This window comes from Penicillium citrinum (genome assembly GCF_028827155.1).
Source record: "Penicillium citrinum strain IBT 23319 chromosome Unknown utg000004l:1.0-2404223.0:1.0-2405248.0, whole genome shotgun sequence".
NCBI classification, from domain to species: Eukaryota; Fungi; Ascomycota; class Eurotiomycetes; order Eurotiales; family Aspergillaceae; genus Penicillium; species Penicillium citrinum.
Genome location: NW_026622689.1, coordinates 749513 through 768226, shown reverse-complemented (window position 1 = coordinate 768226; position 18714 = coordinate 749513). Strand labels below are relative to the sequence as shown.

Genomic DNA, 18714 nt, shown 5'->3' with positions numbered 1-18714 from the left:
TGATGTATATGGTAGTGTACGGAGTACAGTATTCAGGATTGTGGTTGGTTATTAGTATTTACCTTATTTATGAAATGTTTGCCCCCGTCTTAAACTACAAGTATGTTTTGTTTTCTTTATGTGAATTTCGATTTGCTTCATTCTATTCTATTCCCAGGTGTTTTACTCAAGAGCAATGCACTCAATCTCAACGGGAACACCCTTAGGTAACTGAGCAACAGCAACACAGCTACGAGCAGGCTTGTGAGTGAAGAACTTCTCATAAGTAGCGTTCATCTCGGCGAAGTTGGCCATATCAGTAAGGAAGACCTATCCAGTACATTCCGCATTAGCATCGTCCATCAAACCCCCAGTCCAGCTCGGTCCAGTCCAATCCAGTCCAGTCCAGTATCTGGGTGAGGGGAAACTCACGTTAACCTTAACGATCTTTCCAACGCTGGATCCAGCAGCGGTGACGATGGCCTTGATGTTGTCGCAGCAAGCTTGGGTCAAAGTACCAATGTTACCCTGGACGAGGTTTCCAGAGGCGTCGGCGGGGATTTGGCCGGAGACGAAGATTTGGCCGTTGGCGCGGATAGCTTGGGACTATTATTCAGTATTAGAATTATATTCATATACTTGGTTTGTCTTTTTCCTGGGCGGAGTTTGGTTCAATTGAGGAGACAACGTACGTAAGGGCCGGCAGCTTTGGAAGTTTGAAGTTAGTCAATGTAGAGTAGATGGATGATGGTGGAGGGGTAAACTTACGAGGGCAAGCATCCTGGGCAGTGACGGCGGAGAAGTTGGCGGACATTTTGAAGGGTTTGTTAAATTGAATGAATTGAGGACGGATGGAGTGATGAAGATGATGGGGGATTGAAAGGGGGAGAAGTGGTTTGAATCGAGTGAAGCGGTTCATGTTGGTGGAAGGCGGAAGGCGGGGGAGTTTTGGTGGGGGGAATTTATGAGGTTTTCCGAGGGAATCGGCGAGCGGGAAAGGAAAAGGGATTGTTTTACTTTATTTGGGGAATGTGGGAGGGGAATTGGAGGAGGTGGATATTATTATGATTGAAAGTGGATTCGATTTGAATTGTTATAGTCAATTAAGGCTGATGCTAATGTTGCTAATTTCGCTGGAACTGGGAAAATGTGTATAGTAGAGGTCGTTGCGTCATGAGTGAGATGGAGGGGATATAGAATACATTAGGGCTGGAGATTGGTTAGATTGCCCAATTGTTGTAACAAGCTGGCCGTCTGTTCAGCGGAGTAGCCGAAGAAAACAGGCCCATTGAATGTGAGGTTTGGTCGAAGTGGTAAGGTATCTGGCTGGTGTGTATCGGCATCTGCGGCTTGAGGCTGGGGTTGAGGTTGAGGTTGAGGAGGTTTCTCTTCAACTGGTTTTCCCCAGTTCGCCCACGGGGATTCGGACTTGGGTGGCTCTTCGGTCTTGGGTTCAGGCTTGGCACCATGTCCAAAGGGACAACGGCCAGCCGGTTTGGGGTTGGGGTTGGAATTGTGGTTGGTAGTATCTCCAGGGTCCTCGAGGGGTCCCACTGGTGCTGGTGGTGGTGACATGGCTGATCCGAAGGGCATGGCAGATGGTTGTTCGGTGAGTGGGACGGGAATTCCCCAAGGCCTGCTTGGAGATTCTCCTACTCGGACTTCACGGAGGGGTCGATCAAAGCGACTCTTACGACTGTCATCCTCCCCTTGTTCGTCTTCGTTCTCTTCGCTGACCGCGGGTGGACTGGGATGTCCATTCTCTTTGATATTCCCATTCGGAGTCTCGGGAATGGCTGGTTCTGCTGAGCTTGGGTCAACATTCTCTGCCCATTTCTCGACTCGTTCGGTAGATGCAGAGTGCGACGTCTGTCCGTCATTGCCATTCGCCTGCTGTGGGAGGAAAGCTTGATGTTTAGCTGAGAGCCCACTGATCATATTGATTAACCCGCCATACTTGGCATCCAACTGCCGCATATTCTGTGGATCTCGTTGATATCGCTTGACACAAATGGCGTGACTGCGAGGGATCTCATGTTTATGCCGTTCGACATATTCGGCAATCTCCTCCGGTGAGTGCTTGTCCAAATAGCGGATCGGACAGCGAGATACAGGGCAATGACTGCCAGAAGTCCGAGCCGAGGGCGTCGTGCTGGATCGTCGATCTTCCAGATCGGCCTTGATGGGGTCCAGGTCCGGGTTACCACAGGTATCAATGCGGATCTTGGGCCCCTCACTAGTTGAGGAACCTTCGTTCTGCATTGAAGCGGGGTTGGGGGATCGAGGTTTGGAAAAAGGACAGTGCAGATTGCCCTGAGTCCCGTTGGTGGTGAAGTCTTTTTCCAACGACACCGACGGCTCGGGGCCTCTGGCAAGAATGCACGAGTTGGAGGAGGTTGAATTCAGGGAGGAACCATCCTGCGTGCGAACTAGAGCTTTATATCCCTTCACTCCGTCCACGATGGCCCGGAAGGCGGGTTCGTCTACATTTTGGTGTGAAACGAGCGTCTTGATTACATCCATTGAATTGAGCGACTGTTCTTCGACTGGGGGTTTGTGCTGCACAAGGCCTAGACACAATTCTTTCTGTTGATCCAGTAACCTCTGTTGCACTTCCATCGCATGCGGTCTATCTTGAGGGGGGAGCAGTCGAGTTACTGCTGTATACTATTGAGGAGTCAGCGAGGTCACAGGAAGTGAGTGTGATGCGTGACATAGGAAAGCAAAAGCAAGTGCAAGTTCTCATCGGATAATACATGATAATCGGTCATCGCCAATTTTGGCTCCTGATCTAGAGCTAATCAAATTCTCTCGTCATATGAGGTGGATGGGTGGGAAGATAGGCGATATGAAATGAACAGAGGGAGAGACAAGGGATAAATTACCTGTTTGAATACATGCTCGGTGTGATGCTTCAGGTCATTATGTCTGTTGGTAAGCCGGTAAAGGGTTAGTAGCAGAGCATCGAGGGCTTTGCCGACGGCCTGCAGCCTGTCCTGATGCGGATCATCTTCGATCGGAGCAGGCATGATTACAGAGAGGAGTTCATTGAGCTGGTAACAGCTGAATATGAAGTTGAAAAGAACAGCTGATTTCCAAGCTCGGAATGAAAGAGAAGAAACTGCGCGCAGCTTTTTAAACTCGGAAAAACGTAAGCGAGGTGGTCCGTGCAGTCACGTGGTCTGTCATGTGGCTTCACAGCATGATGGTATATAGAGTACGGCATTCTAGAAATAAATATGGCAGACCCCTATTTGACAGGTGCTTTTTTGGATGTGGAATCCATATTATACACGCTGGTGTGTTATGTGTGACAGATATGGATATAGTGGCGTCAGTGATAGATATAGGTATGAAGTTGTCGGCTGCAGGTATAATCACGGTATACAATATATTTATTTAGACATGTACCTGAATACTCCATGCCTTCAAGAGCCATCGCAGTAGTACTTTCAAAAAGTACAATGATATCTAAGTGGACCTTGAATCCATTGATTTTCGAGAAGAGAACAAGATTCATACCCATTATTCGTGGATAGATCGTAGTAATAATTGTGCCATAGATAATATCCACACCTGTTAGGTGAAACTGCAAGTAGGGGATCGGAGATCCCGAATCAGCCTCCAATCATTAAATTTGGTTTATGTAGCCAAAAGTTGGTCCGCTCTTCAACAGCCCTTGCCGGGCTAGCTCAATCGGTAGAGCGTGAGACTCTTAATCTCAAGGTTGCGGGTTCGACCCCCGCGTTCGGCTATTCCTAAAGATAACCACGAGATTTCTTTTTTTGTCCTCTCTACATTGATTGGATAGATAGATAAGATGATCTGATCTATCTTAATATATATATATAAATATTTTTGCTTCCATAGACAGACTAAGTAGTAGTATATTTCACATCCCATCACATCCATGGACTGCAGTTTATTTATCCAGAGTTGGTACTCTGACAAATCCTTGCCACTATACGAAATGCAGCGATTGCACGGTATGGATGGTCCGTTCTAGATCATGGCAGGTCAGTCACTACGCTACACACCCGTACTAAAAAATGCATTAGACTGACTGTAGTGAATGTACAGTACATGGGTACCCCGAAAGTCAATCCACGGGGTGGTGTGATAGGCTTGGGTGAATACGACCAGCTGATTTGGGCTGCAGGAGGTGCATTAGTCCAGCGATCTGCTGGTTCTAGAAGAATGGCGTGACATTATATTATACATACCGTACATATACTCATATGTATAACCACTCTATATTATAGTATTATAATCTAATGTAAAGCTAATATATAATCAAATGGGATTTAATACTGGCTATACATTATATTAACATCTATAACTACCTGAATATATAGATATTGATTAATATACACAGTATAGAATGTAGTTGTAAAGTGGGTCTGAGCTTATCGTAATTTACGCTGATTTTTTTCTACTTCGAACAATTCTCGACTTCTCTTTTACCCCTCCTTCCCCCCTCCTCCTCCTCTTCTTTTCTTCTTTCCTTTCCTCTTTTCTTCTCTTCTCCTCTTTCTCTTCATCATGTCCTCCTCTTCCGCCCCCAATGCCTCCGCCCAAGTCACCGGACACTCCACCTCCCATTCCTCCAGCGCCGCCGAACTCGCCAGTCTTAAAGTAAGCCTGCGCGCCGCCCTGCGTCAATTCCCCGACTTCCCTTCTCCCGGTATTCTTTTCGAGGATATCCTGCCTATCTTCGCCGATCCCACCCTCCACGAAGCCCTCATTCGCTCTCTCGAACTGCACATCCTTGAGAGCTCCGGTGGTCAGAAACCAGATGTCATCGTCGGTCTTGAGGCCCGTGGCTTCTTGATGGGTCCTAGTCTGGCCCTTCGTCTCGGTGCTGCTTTCGTTCCTGTTCGCAAACAGGGTAAACTGCCTGGTCCTTGTGAGACTCAGGGTTATGAGAAGGAATATGGTACCGATTTCTTCCAGATGCAGGCTGGTTCGATTAAGCCGGGTCAGAAGGTCATTGTCGTGGACGATATCATTGCTACTGGTACGTGGGTATTCGCTCTTTTTTTTTTTATTTTATATCTTTCACTGTATATCACCAGGAATAAACCTAACAGACACCTTAGGTGGATCCGCCAAAGCCGGCGGCGAGTTAATCCAGAAAATGGGCGGCGAACTCCTCGGTTTTATCTTCCTTCTTGAACTTGAGTTCCTTCACGGCCGCGACAAGCTTCCTGCCCCTGTCCACACTCTCCTGACAGGTCAAGCTTAAACCCGATGCATTCCTGAAATGGTTGCTACTGCTACCGTCGCTACGGTACTTGAAAAGTTTTTTTTCGATCGATCAGATCACTTAATAATACCCCACCGGTCAGTTCACGATGGGCCATCCCGAACGGCCCTATCCAGATCCCAGTATGTACATGGTGCATATATTTTGAATGGACTGGCCTGGATGGTAGAGCTGGTATTCCAGCTATTATAGACAGATACCTCAATACATTGCTTCATATCTTATCCATTACTGTATACCACATCCTAATACTGTATGCTAGATAGTTTGCAAATAGTTAGTAGATACTAGATACTATGTTCAAGATATCATGGATACTCAGGAATAAATCCCCCAATAACATCCTTCACCCACTTAGCATCAACCCCCAATCCAACACACTCCCTCATAGCCCGATTCATCCTCGGAACATATTCTTCCTTCGGCCCCCCCAACACAAACCCTCTCCTCATCAACATAAACAAGAACCTCCACCTCCTCCTTCCCCCTCTGTTCCTCACCAGCACCATCCAACCACCTCTCAATAAAAGCAGTACAAACCCACTTATTATAATCACCGCCCCCCTGCTCCCTCTCTCTAATTCCACAACCCCGTATCATTGGCGCCGAATGATCTACCCCTTCATACCCATCTAGAATTACTTCATCGTCAGGATGCATATCATAAAGAACGCCGTAAACGCCATCTTGAAGACCGGATTCTGGAACGCTGGCACTTTCAGAACATTGTTTGTTGATGCGGAGATGTCTTGGTGGGAGAACGTTTGCGTAACCTGCGGTGCAGATGAACCAGCGCCATTTTGGGAGAAATGCGATTGCGAGGGGGATGGAGGATGATGAGGATTTTTGGCATCGGGTTGACATTTGTGTTGGGGAGAGGTTTGAGCCGTAGGCGAAGTAGAGGTATTTTTTTTTCTGGGGTGGGTGCATTTTGTATTTTGTGTATTTCGAATGTGAGGGAGAATGCTTGTATGATGTGTTGAAGATTGGTAAATGTGTTGATATCAAGAGGGTACAGAATGGAGTATTTATATTGGCGGGGTGAGAGTGCGGGGACTTTTAGTAGACTACACGACTAAACTGAGCACGACATACGATACACTAAACTGAGGAGAGTGAATGACGATCTGCAGTTGATATATCATAGTATTCGGTATACGAGAACAGGCTAACAAAAGAGAACAGAATAGAAAAAGGAAAAACCAAAATCAGATTAACGTCTAGGAATCGTTCCACTCATTCGACTGCCAACACCAGCCATCAAACTTTGTTTCACAATTGCATCGGCTGCTGCTAACGCTGCAAGTCTTTCGCGTTGTCGACTTCTATCTCGTAGGTATCCCGCTGCTTCAGGACGCATGCGGAGAATACGGAGAATCATATCGTCATTTGGATCGGCTTGTGCCTCGCGACGTTTCTCCTCTTTAACCTTCTTCATCGTGCCCAGATTTCGCGAGAGCATGATACTCTTCGCACGACGTGCGGCTGGTATTCCCAGACCACCGTGTCCTGGTCCCGTAGCGCCGAGGTGTGCTGGTGCTGAGGCGCGGTTGCGGTTTGCTTGCTGGCGGTTTGCGGTTGCAGAGGCCATTCGTTCGGAGGTACGGATCAGATTGTCTGTTGGTTCGAAGTAGAAGAAGTTGAGACTTTGGATTTCATGGTATTTCGGCGATTTGAGAATGTCGATTGGGACGCCGTTGGCTTCGCCGGTTTCGTCGTCGATTGCGTGGAAGAAGTTGAGGAGTAGTAAGAGCCATCTTGAGACGATGTCTACTTCTTGCATCGTTAGGGGTTTCTGGTGAGAAGGTTTGTCGGATAGTGGTGGTACGAGAAGGCTCTCGATCGTTGCTAATACTTCTTTCCATAGACGGGCCATGACCATTCTCATGGCTTCTCCGGTGAGTGTCTTGTTCATGATGGCGAAATTGTCGTTGAAGTAGTTGAATAGAGGGTCCAAGGCGTTTTCCACATCGGCCGGTGTTGGCCCTGTTGGGGTTTGTTGTGCTCGATTTCGATTCAAGAAGTTCGAAACGCTGGATATGCTGAGACCTCGAGATAGTAGAGATTTCAAGGTTCGACGCGACAGACAGTGACTGATATACGCAGAGAGCTAGTAAAGAAGTTAATATAATGTCGGACCTTTTTGGTCGGGAGCCAGTTCATACCTTCTCAGTGATTCGTCGTGTCATGTCTCTTTCCGTTCGCTTCAATGTACGGAAAGCCTTGCCAAAGTAGAATTGAATGTCGTCGCGTTCCCCTTCCATGCTGACGCGCAGCAACAGCCGTCCTTGGGTATCGAGATCCAGCCAGTATTCCCTTGGAAGGAAATCGCTGAAGTGAACGGGGTCAAGTTTGATGGATGTTCGACCAACATAATCATGATCACCCACTGCGTCCCAATCCCAGATTGTAGCAATGATATTCAGGGGACCTTGAGTGGTGATGTCCACCGAATCCTCCCAACGGGGATTAAGGTTATTATAAATGATGCGGGTCTTTGCAATTCGCTTCTGGTATTCATCGGCCAAGACCACGTAAGGGTCACTTCCACCATTCATATCGCAAGCCTTCAAATCTTCGGCCTCCACAATTTTGATAGTAAAGACGTAGGTGGTGGACTTGCGAACCTTTTTGAGTTGTGGAGGAGTATTCTTTGCAATGACATCCGCACATCCGTCGACGTTGATTTCACGTTCAAGTCTGTCAAGCTGAGACAGTGCATACTCGATGTTGTTCAATTTGACCAAGGACTGTCATTTGTTAGCGGAATAAGTAGGGACAGAAGGTAGAGAAAGAGCAAAGCATCAAACTCACCTCGGAAGAAAATTGGAATGGCTCAATTTTATCCTTGTTCGTCCAGGTATCCTTGGCAAACTGCATCAATTTCTCCTGTGTGGTCTGATTCAATGCCGCCTCTTGCTCAGGAGTAAGACGATCCAACTCCCGGGCGAACATTTGCTCCAAGGATTCACAATACTTTGCCACGCCCTTACCAATCGAGTTGGAGAGAGCAGTCATGAATTTCGCATACTGGAGATCATCATCCCATTCCATTTGTACCAGGTTCTCGACGACTTCATTAAATGATCGGAATATATCGATCACCGAGACACTGTGTCGATTCTCGTCGAGAGGTAGATTGGCCGCGTCTTCTGCTCCAATAGCAAATGCGTCCTTTCGGATGGCTTGATTGACCCATTCCATCACACTTTGATCTGTCAAGCGAAGCCATCTCCAAACGAATTCTTCTAACAGGCTTTCAACGTGGAAGGGGAACTCGGTTCTGTGGGATTAGTTAGCAGAGGCGTGGAGTGTCAGGAATGGATCGTACGTACCCCTCAATCGTGTTGTTGAATAGTTGTCGAACTTTGGCAAGTTGCTTATACAAATCAAGACCTTCATCGATGTCGATTTCTTCTCCCCGAGACTTGGCATGGTCTATGATTCGAATAACCATTTCATGCGCATCTTCCGCAAAGAGCGGTAGGACACTAGAGCATAATGTTGTGTAGGGGTTGACGCTATCCAAAGTTAGAGAATGTAAGCCAACAGACAGCCATTTTTCACCACTTACCCCATAATCTCGGGATTATTCCTGTACCGCTTCTGGATCTTCAGGGCGAGTTTTGTAATCGAGTCACCCAGCTGAATGACATTGTCAAACTCCCATGTATCTCCATCGACCGGCACCAATTGACCAAGCATATTCTGATACTTCTCAGTCGCCTTCTGGGCAAGACCCTCTTGTACATACGAGGAAAATCGATCAATATCCTCCGGGTCTTCTGTATAGCTAGGATCCGCTTGGATGTGGTTTTCCAAAATGTACATCACAGGCCCAAGCGGACGAGGCTTAGCTTCAAAACAATCCATCATAACATCATATAATTCGCGGAGCATGGCTTCATGAAGCTTGGCTAGTGATACCTGCATCACTGAAAGATCATGAACTGTCCACTTTTGTCTGTCAAAGACGGAGGAGACGGCCATGCTGCTGCGCTTCGATCGAGGCTCACTGGATGGTGACTCTTTCACAAAAGTAAAAGCCGAGTCCAGAGTGTTGAGATCGATTTCATTGTCAACAAACTTGCTCTGAACGACATCAAGGAATAGCACAATGCGAGAGAAATTGGGGATCCGCCAGCGGAGACATATTTCATTAAGCAGTTCTGTAGATTGTTTCGACAGTAATTTCATCGAAGGCCCATCAGACGAGGCTTGACTGGCCTCTAATTCCCGATCTCGCAGATCATGACTCAGGGCTTGAGAGAGGATATGTCGGTAAACTTCACGAGGGTCCGGTGGGATGAAAGTATATGTGTCGGATTCCTCTGATTCATCACCGCCGAGAGAAAGCGAGGACAAATCGACTGGCTGGTCGAATGCATGAGACATTCGGCCGGTGCGACCAGAAGAGGTTCTCGTTAGATCATCCTCGGTGGCTGGACTAATAGAAGGGAGAGCTCCTGGTGTACTCTTTGCCAGCTCCGGGTTGGATTGAACAATGGCGAGCATCATCTGAGAGAGATCAGGCCCCTCGCTCTTCTTCCATGCCTCAAACGCTTCATCAGATTCAAAATCGTCCCTTGATAGAGTCTTATGGGTCTGAAGGTTGAGATGCGTTTGATAGGTCTTGAGATCTTGCAATGCTGCCTTTTCACTCCAGGTTGACTTGTTTTTATCGATTTCCGACTGGGCTTGACTGGTTGTCATGCCAAAGATCTTTGCTACATGCTGCACCAAGGGCATATCCTTGACATCGTAGCTTAGCGGAGCCACAACCTCTGTTGTTGTCGTGCCATTACCTTCCATTAAATCCTGATCCTGCAGTAGAAGTTTGTTCTCCAGCACCGACAATCGATTGGCGAGCTCCGGACGATCCTTGGCCCAGTCATGACCTTTGAGAACGAGCGCCAGAAGACGCACGAAGAGAGCGACATGTCGATCCACCATGAGTTTCCAGCTGTCGTCATCTTGCTCCTTCCCTTTACTCAGTTCCTTAATGGCGTTTGAATAAAAGATGAGGACGAGATCTTCTGCCCGACGGTCCTTTTCCATGCGCTTGCGAAATGAATCATCTTTGAGGGTATTCAGAAAGACGGCAAAAGTGCGCACTACCAGATGATCTTGATATTCTTTTCTCTTCTCTTTGCCTATCAATACCCCGGTCAACCGTTTCTCCAGCTCGGACACGAACCCATGGGGAATCCTTGTGCTCTTCGAATCCCTGATTAGGGAGAAATCACTCATCAAGTCATGGATCGAAGTAGATGATCGTTTCGGTCGTGTTGGAGCAGCGGGGGTATTCTGAATGCGACGCGAACGAGGGCTGAGGAGATAGGCCAGATAGGCTACACGGAGAGCGTGGCTGCTAGCGACATTAGCGCTTAGAGGACGACGGCGCGAGACCGAGGAATTGCGCGAATGGCGACCCTCATTCTGAATACTGTTGATCCGTCGGTTAACTCCTCGGGATTGACTGGATGCTGTCGACATGGGGCGATGTGGTTGCAGGTTTATGGAGGGAAGATCGGAGGGGAGAGCAAGTGGAATGCGGGACCATGAAAGACGCAGACCACTTGCTAGGATGGACTGAGATGTTGGTGATATTAGCGAAAGAGTCGAGAATAATTTGTTTGTTTTTCTCTTTGTTGATAATATTAGGCGAATGTCTCAGGTTGTGACGTTGGGTTGCGGAACGAGAAGGTTGGAGGTTGGAGGAGGTGGGGAGTTGTTTACTTGAGGAAAGGAGAAGGGAAGTTGAGAGAAAGGCGAAACACAGAAAGTCCGACTAGATAGGCGCCCGATATGAGCATTTGAGTCCGTGATAGAGGAGATTTACTCAAGGAAAGGTGGAATATTTGGTAGACTTGGATATTGGAGAGAATTAAAAAAAAGAAAAAAAAAGTTAGCCAAGTCTTGGGGTGAAGGGATAATGCGGGTGCGACTGGGTTGATGTAGTCAACGCAAGGGTGGTTTTTATATTCCAGGAATATTGGATTGGGATAGCAGGAGGGGATTCGAGTAGATTGTAAATATGATAAATGGAATGTTGCTAGACTTGTGCCATAGCTATATTTGGAGTAGAACTGTACACAAGGATTATGGTGTTCTAAGCCTGTCATACCGTCTCGGCATCCAGAGTGATCTACAGATGCTTTATACTCAGCGCCGAGGGACAATAGTAAACGTAAGAAGCAAGAAGAATGAGCTCCTGGCTGTCTGAGCAGATTTTCACATATTTGAGCTCATTGGCTGGGAGTCGCATATGATTGTATTGTGGCTTCAGGGATATGCGCTACCCCACGTCATCGAGCCATCGCAAATAAAAGAGGAGGGATGAAACAAAAGAACAGTTGCATTTCTTTGATTGAGAAAATTTCTGAATGACAATGAAAACGAGACAGACAGACAGACTAGTCTATGTCTCTATTGATCATTGGAATCTCTCAAATGACGCCGAAGATAGGAAGAAAGTCGTATTGGTATTTACACAGACACACCCACATAGAGAAAACAAAAAAGGCCGATTGCAATCACCACTTGTCTTCACCAGCCTTGCGGGCCTATATAGAGAGATAAAGTGTCAGATAAATCTATTCCTTTTTATTGCCAAGAGGTGGGATACTCACCGGCACGGCATTGGGACCTCCCAGCTCCTTCTCTAGACCATCCTCATAGGTCTTGGGGACACTAGGCTTGTCGGGATAGTAAAGGCTGACAACTCCAACCAAAGAGAGGAAAGTCGCAACAAAGATTCCGAGGTGAGCGAAACCCTTGCCGGCGGAGACGTGGTTATATTGCTCGGGACTGAAGACACCAAGAATCTCATTGTCCTCATGGACGGGTTCGCCAAAGTTACGCTTCTCTTGCGCATCCCACCAGCCACCATGGGGATCTCTGAACTGACGCTTCACACGGGGAGGGTTGGGGTAGTTTCCATTCTAGAATTCGGTTAGACATGTACTCGGAGAAGGCCGGTTATAAGACGATGCGGGCACCACGGGCATCGTCATGTGGCGAGCTTTCGAAATTCGTACCTGAAGAGGATCTTCAACCTCCGCAGTAGCACGAAGGGCAGAAACCTGCGAGAAGGTTGCGCGGGGAGCAATGGCGTGGCGAGCAGCAACCTGGGGCAGACGCCGGGCCAGGATCCGTTGAGGAAGCATCTGAGAGCAATTGACGTCAGAAATAGAACAAAAGAAAGAAACAGCAGAGACTAAATCTTCATCTCTTGCATATGAAACTCACTTTCAATCCACCAAGAATCGAAGTCGGGAGTGGATGAAGTAGGATGAAGTGGACTGTGAAGTGCGAAGGAGGAGTGTCTGAGGTTTGCGTCGACTGCCCCAAAGGCGGTGAGACACTCCCCAAACGCGGCGCGCTGACGAGAACATTTGGGCGAAAAAACCACTTCTTTACGTATTCTCTCATCCTCACTGGTTTTTTCATCCTCATCCACGCTACAGACCCGATAAGCATGCCAAACTTCTGGTGGCATTTGGAATTATCTCTACCTACTCTCTGATGCCCAAATCGTCTATTCCGACCGCGTCATTGTTGGGAGAACTGGGGTCAACTGCGCAGAAGACCCCTGTCGTCCGCGACTACAAGTCATGCAAAACGGCAGTCCAAATGGTCCATCCGCCCAAGATGAACATGCAACACCTGTGATCGACTCGCCGCATATCGAAGCGTCGATTCCGGAGAAAATTCCTGGTCCTGACCCCTACGAAGGAATCCCTGCCGAGCCGAAAGACGATGAATCAGCCCATCAACTAGAAGAAGGTCCTCCATCGAAGAAGAGAAGACTGACTGATACCACTCCATCGCGTCGGTCAACTCCGCGACCACCGTCACCACCGTGGAAGAAGGTAGGGGTGGAGGGGCCAACTTCATTCCAATTAGAAGGCAAGCGAAGATCGTCTCGGACAAACGCGATTCCTCTGGAGTTACAGCCTCAATCTGATAAACGACATACTCGCGCGGCGCAAAGTGACTATACGAAGAAGACTCATCGTGATAGCGCGAAGCCGGCCACGTCATCTCCACTGGCTGTGACCCAGTCGCGTGCCACAGTCAATGGAAAGCATAGTGGCAAACCGACCACCAATGGATCACCCCGAAATGTACCCTCAAAAGGCGCTTCTACAAAACAACCGTCGACTTCACAATCACCAGCAGCTAAATCGAGTCATTCGCGCGTCAGATCTCGAAGCTCCGGCACCCAACAGCTCCCTCGACCCGGCGCAAATGGCGCAAGTCCTCGTTCCCTTCGCGATCGCACCTCCGCATCCGCAGCATCCCTCACCGACGGCGATGATATAGAAGATATAAATGGAGATGTAGGGAATGAGGATGATGGATCTCAAAAGGTCCCGCGACTTCGGATCAAAGTCAAGAAGCCGATTCTACCTGTGCGACACCCCGGCCACATCTCCAACAAGAAATATACTTCGTTTAGGGAATGGATAGAGAATGAGGATGCGCCCAATATATTGTCGGACCAGGAGGCCTTGGAAGAAGCTCAGAGACGTCGTGAAGTACAGGATGCGGCAGAGCCCGGTGGTCCCTTGAGTTCGGATGTTTGTTCAGCGTATATCACTGAGCAACAGGAAGAACCACCACCACAATACTCGCATCAAGATCATCTAGTCTCGCATGCGTTATACTTCCAAAAGCTACTGGTCCAAGAACACAAGCGCCACCGACAGATGGCCAAGTTATTCGCACAATGGTGTGCTGATGCCTACAGGAAACGCCATAAGAATCCGGAGGACATTCTTCGTGAACAGCAAGAGGAGGTTCGAGTCAAGCGCAAACAACTGGGCAAAGATTTGCAGAAGATGTTTGATCTGGCTCGTGCTGACATTGATCGAGTTCGATTGGCACGTTGGGAAGAAGAGCGCAAAGTACAGGATCAGCAGGCCCTCGATCGTGCTATCAAGAAATCAACAATGCTCTTTGAAAAGCGCCGATCTGAAATTCTTGGAGAAGCCAATAGTGATGCTCCAACCAGCGAGGGTGAAGAGGACGGTTCGGACTCATCGGATTCTGACGCAGAGAACGAGAGCAATATGTCTACGTCGGAGTCCGATATGGATGAGGATACTAATGTGGATGATGACGCCGGTCTTACTGCGGAAGAACTTCGATTGAAATACGCCAATCTGCCAGCTGAAGATACCGGAGATCAACTGTCTGTTACTTCCGGTGTTACTCCATCATTGATGAACGAAAGCGAAGCTATTCCAGATGAAACTGATTCGCACGCCACCCTAGGAGATTCCAAATTAGATGATGTTGATTCAGTGATGATGGACGATAGCGACAATTCGACTGATATGGACGATGATATGGGCGACAGTGACGACGACGAGGAAGATAGTGAAGGCGAAGAGGATTCGGACGAAGATGAGAGTGGTGGGCCTGGCTTGCTCGGGTTCTTCTCTTCTAAGGATCTGCCGATTGCGAAAGACGGAGAAGAAGAGCAGGAGCATGTGGAAGAGCAGGAAGTTGAAGATGTGATGAATGATGATCAAGATTTGAATGTGAAGCTGCCATCTGAGGCGGAGGTTCCAGTCAACGGAGCTGAGAATAGAGCCGATCCTGATCAAGGGTCACTCGAGCACAATGACTTGCATGAAAGGTCGACTCCCGAAGGCACACCAGAGGAGGTCGTTGAAGCATCGATAGCAGATCCTCGGGACACGGAAGATGTTTCAATGGTCGATACGCCCATGAACGAAGAGTCTGCTTTACAACAGTCAGTCGACCTCACAGGATCCGACTCCAAACCCTCCGTGAATGAGGAAGAGGAAGTCGATGAGGTGATACATCGACCTGAGCTCACCGGGGAGCTAAATCAAGATACTCGTGCCAATGGTGAACTATCGAGCGAGGCCTCTCCTGGAACATTCGCCACTAAACCGTCAGAGCCCGAATCTGTCTCTTCATACGAGCCCGCTATCGACAAATCATTGCAATCCAGCCACTCTCCAGCGCCTGGCTTGAAGACGCCTATTCCACATCTACTCCGAGGCACATTACGCGAATACCAGCATTATGGATTGGACTGGCTTGCGGGTCTTTACAACAGCCATATTAATGGGATTCTGGCCGATGAAATGGGTCTCGGTAAAACAATTCAAACCATCGCTTTGCTCGCCCATCTGGCTGTTGACCATGGTATCTGGGGTCCGCATCTTGTTGTGGTGCCCACCAGTGTCATGCTCAACTGGGAAATGGAGTTCAAGAAGTGGTGTCCAGGGTTCAAGATTATGACCTACTATGGCAACCAAGAGGAACGCAAACAAAAGCGTAAGGGTTGGACCGATGACAATGCCTGGAATGTTCTCATCACCTCATATCAGCTCGTCCTACAAGACCAGCAACCTCTTAAGCGGAGAAGCTGGCATTATATGATTCTTGACGAAGCTCACAACATTAAGAATTTCCGATCCCAGAGGTGGCAGGCCCTACTTACCTTCAGAACCAGGGCCAGACTTCTTTTGACTGGTACCCCGCTGCAGAACAATCTCACAGAGCTATGGTCTCTTCTCTTCTTCCTGATGCCCTCTGATGGTAAAGGTGCCGGCGTCGAAGGTTTCGCTGATCTCAGAGACTTCTCCGAATGGTTCCGTCGGCCAGTTGAACAGATTCTTGAACACGGGAGAGAAACAATGGATGACGAGGCAAAGCAAGTAGTCACCAAGCTTCACACTGTTCTGCGACCGTATATTCTACGGCGATTGAAGGCCGATGTCGAGAAACAGATGCCTGGCAAATACGAGCACGTGGTCTATTGTCGACTTTCCAAACGCCAGCGATTCCTCTACGATGGTTTCATGTCAATGGCACAGACTAAGGAGACCTTGGCCTCTGGCAATTTCTTGTCTATCATCCACTGCCTTATGCAACTACGTAAAGTTTGCAATCATCCCGACCTATTCGAGACAAGACCCATTTCCACTTCCTTCGCAATGCCCCGATCCGTGGCTTCAGAATATAAGATGAAAGAGGGCCTGGTCCGACGAAGATTGCTTTTCGATCATCCCTTGACCAAACTCGACCTGGATTTTCTGAACCTCGCGCCCGTCTCTCGGGAAGACATTTCTCGGCGTTTGGCCGACGACAGTATTCGACTTATGGCTTTTGGACCATTCAAAACTCTCCGCGAGCGCCAATACAACCGTACAAATTGGCAGATGGGCTTTGATGGCTCGCGCATGGAAACTATCCTTGAGTCCCTGGAAAATGCTTGTCGCAAGAGACGAATGGCTGAACTTGAGCGTTGCCTCTACTTTGAATCGAAGCGTCACGGTCGCCGACCTATCTACGGTAGCAGCCTGATAGAATTCCTAAGAGCCGGCACTAAAGAGCATGCGCTTTCTAATGCTCCGTTGCGCAAGCGCAACATGGCTGAGTGGCTGTCAAGCAGATCTTCTGTTCTCGCATCTATGATTCTGACCTTGGAAGAGCGGGCCCGCGATATGGATGGCTACGTTCAGCGATTTGCCTGTGTTACCCCTGCTGCTGTCGCTTCCGGCACGACTGAAGCTGCCCTGACCCCCGTGGAAACACGTCTATTGACGAATACTTCTCGAGACCAGCCCTACGATCCTTTCCATGAAGCGCGAATGCGACTTTCTATTGCGTTCCCAGATAAGCGCTTATTGCAGTATGATTGTGGCAAGCTTCAGCGCCTTGACAAGTTATTGCGTGACCTCAAAGCCGGTGGCCACCGAGCCTTGATTTTTACACAAATGACCAAGATGCTTGACATTCTGGAGCAGTTCCTCAATATTCACGGACATCGTTACCTACGACTTGATGGTACTACGAAGGTTGAATCGCGACAGATGCTCACCGAACGGTTCAATAGCGACCCCCGCATCTTGGCCTTCATCCTGTCCAGTCGATCTGGCGGTCTGGGTATCAACTTGACAGGTGCCGACACAGTCATCTTCTACGATCTGGACTGGAACCCGGCAATGGACAAACAATGTCAAGACCGTTGTCACCGTATTGGACAAACCCGTGACGTGCACATCTACCGCTTCGTATCCGAGTATACCATCGAATCCAACATCCTCCGCAAAGCCAACCAAAAACGAATGCTCGACGACGTCATTATCCAAGAGGGCGAGTTCACCACAGACTACTTCACAAAGTTGAAGGAACAAAGCAACCTCATCGACGAGACCGATGAACGTGACGGCCACGACGAGGCTAGTGCAGCCATGGACCGCGTCTTGGGTAATCGTGTGCCAACTGGCTCTCGGGCCTTCGAACAGGCAGAGGACAAGGAAGATATCGATGCAGCCAAGAATGCACAGAAAGAGCTCGAGCACGCCGATGATGGTGACTTTGAAGAAGCACATAGCGCTTCACATGGTACACCTGCTCAGCCCGGTACACCCTTGCCAAATGCCGAAGATAGCACCAATGCAAACACAACCACCTCGGCTCCTGGTGTCGAGACTGAATCTCAACCCGGTCATATCGATGATTATTTGCTTCGGTTCATGGAGTGGAATTTGAAAGACGAGCCTCTCGTCCTACCTCCGGACAAAAATAAGAAAAAGTCCAAGAAGGGCAAGGAACATCACCTGAAACGACGCCGATAGGCCTGATCATCATCAGCACTATCAGCACCATCACCTCTACCACCTCCTTCACATCCTCCTTGTCACAGGGATAGCAAGAGAAAAGAAACTCTTGTTGAGCTGATTTGTTTCCATTACACTATTATTTTCTCCTTGTTACACTTTTCTTTTGGCGTGCATTTCTCCTTCTCTTCTGCAGCTTCGTTCTATTGTCAGAAGTGAAAATGGCCCGGGGGCTTTTTTCCTTGTTTAGTTTGAGTCTTCAGGGCCCCACGCTTCCTCAACGTTTCACAAATGCATATTGTTTTTCTATCGGAGCTGAATACCTAATTAAGTCCTCTTATTTTTTTTCTCCCCTCGGAATATCCCCCTTTTTCTTAATTTTCTTTTTTGTATTGCTGCTACAATCTACCCTTTTTTTTTGATATTTGAATTCTGATATTCCTCTTCGAAATAAGCTCTCTTCTTCCCCGGTTCAGGCTTATTGTTTTCTTTATACTCCTCTCTTATATCTCCGAGACTTCTCTTATAGTTGGATTGTTTTTCTTCTTTCTTCATCTCTTGTCAAATCCACTTTCCACGCGACATGTAGTGCAGTGGAGAAGAAACTTAATAGTTTCGAACACAAAGTGGGGAATGTTTGAGTGCCCAAAGCCCTAAAAGACCAGGAAAAAATTCCCAGAGATAAAGTACAGAGTGGGAATTATATGCTTGCCTTGTATAGTACCAGAGTATTCAGGTTGGGAATAGCGTCTTTGTTTTTAATTACCGTTTCCTCATAAGGTTTTTTGAGTTTGAGGACTTGTGGATGAGGGTCTACTTTTTCTTCTTCTTCTTTTCTTTTCTGTTTCTTCCTTTGCT

General features: G+C 48.0%; 7 protein-coding genes across 7 annotated transcripts; 2 read left to right on the top strand and 5 right to left on the bottom strand.

Annotated features, from left to right (window-relative positions):
• Nucleotides 1-162: 162 nt before the first annotated feature.
• Nucleotides 163-793, bottom strand: N7469_005221 (uncharacterized protein; the record flags this gene model as incomplete). The annotated part of the gene is made up of 4 exons (XM_056644141.1): nt 163-309; nt 412-585; nt 672-685; nt 748-793. 4 exons carry the CDS (start codon nt 791-793, stop codon nt 163-165), a joined length of 381 nt encoding a protein of 126 aa, XP_056500955.1.
• A 389-nt stretch (nt 794-1182) lies between these two features.
• N7469_005220 (uncharacterized protein) lies at nt 1183-3008 on the bottom strand (the record flags this gene model as incomplete). The annotated part of the gene is made up of 2 exons (XM_056644140.1): nt 1183-2646; nt 2865-3008. The coding sequence occupies 2 exons, from the start codon at nt 3006-3008 to the stop codon at nt 1183-1185; spliced, it is 1608 nt and encodes a 535-aa protein (XP_056500954.1).
• A 1513-nt stretch (nt 3009-4521) lies between these two features.
• Nucleotides 4522-5224, top strand: N7469_005219 (adenine phosphoribosyltransferase APT1; the record flags this gene model as incomplete). Its single annotated transcript, XM_056644139.1, has 2 exons — nt 4522-4996; nt 5079-5224. 2 exons carry the CDS (start codon nt 4522-4524, stop codon nt 5222-5224), a joined length of 621 nt encoding a protein of 206 aa, XP_056500953.1.
• Nucleotides 5225-5605: 381 nt separating this feature from the next.
• N7469_005218 (gamma-glutamylcyclotransferase family protein) lies at nt 5606-6175 on the bottom strand (the record flags this gene model as incomplete). The annotated part of the gene is made up of 1 exon (XM_056644138.1): nt 5606-6175. One exon carries the CDS (start codon nt 6173-6175, stop codon nt 5606-5608), a length of 570 nt encoding a protein of 189 aa, XP_056500952.1.
• Nucleotides 6176-6458: 283 nt separating this feature from the next.
• Nucleotides 6459-10741, bottom strand: N7469_005217 (C2 domain protein; the record flags this gene model as incomplete). Its single annotated transcript, XM_056644137.1, has 5 exons — nt 6459-7355; nt 7411-7995; nt 8060-8528; nt 8581-8766; nt 8820-10741. The coding sequence occupies 5 exons, from the start codon at nt 10739-10741 to the stop codon at nt 6459-6461; spliced, it is 4059 nt and encodes a 1352-aa protein (XP_056500951.1).
• A 1034-nt stretch (nt 10742-11775) lies between these two features.
• N7469_005216 (uncharacterized protein) lies at nt 11776-12414 on the bottom strand (the record flags this gene model as incomplete). The annotated part of the gene is made up of 3 exons (XM_056644136.1): nt 11776-11811; nt 11878-12189; nt 12286-12414. 3 exons carry the CDS (start codon nt 12412-12414, stop codon nt 11782-11784), a joined length of 471 nt encoding a protein of 156 aa, XP_056500950.1. The 3' UTR covers nt 11776-11781.
• Nucleotides 12415-12861: 447 nt separating this feature from the next.
• Nucleotides 12862-17874, top strand: swr1 (putative SNF2 family helicase/ATPase (Swr1); the record flags this gene model as incomplete). The annotated part of the gene is made up of 1 exon (XM_056644135.1): nt 12862-17874. One exon carries the CDS (start codon nt 12862-12864, stop codon nt 17872-17874), a length of 5013 nt encoding a protein of 1670 aa, XP_056500949.1.
• Nucleotides 17875-18714: the final 840 nt, after the last annotated feature.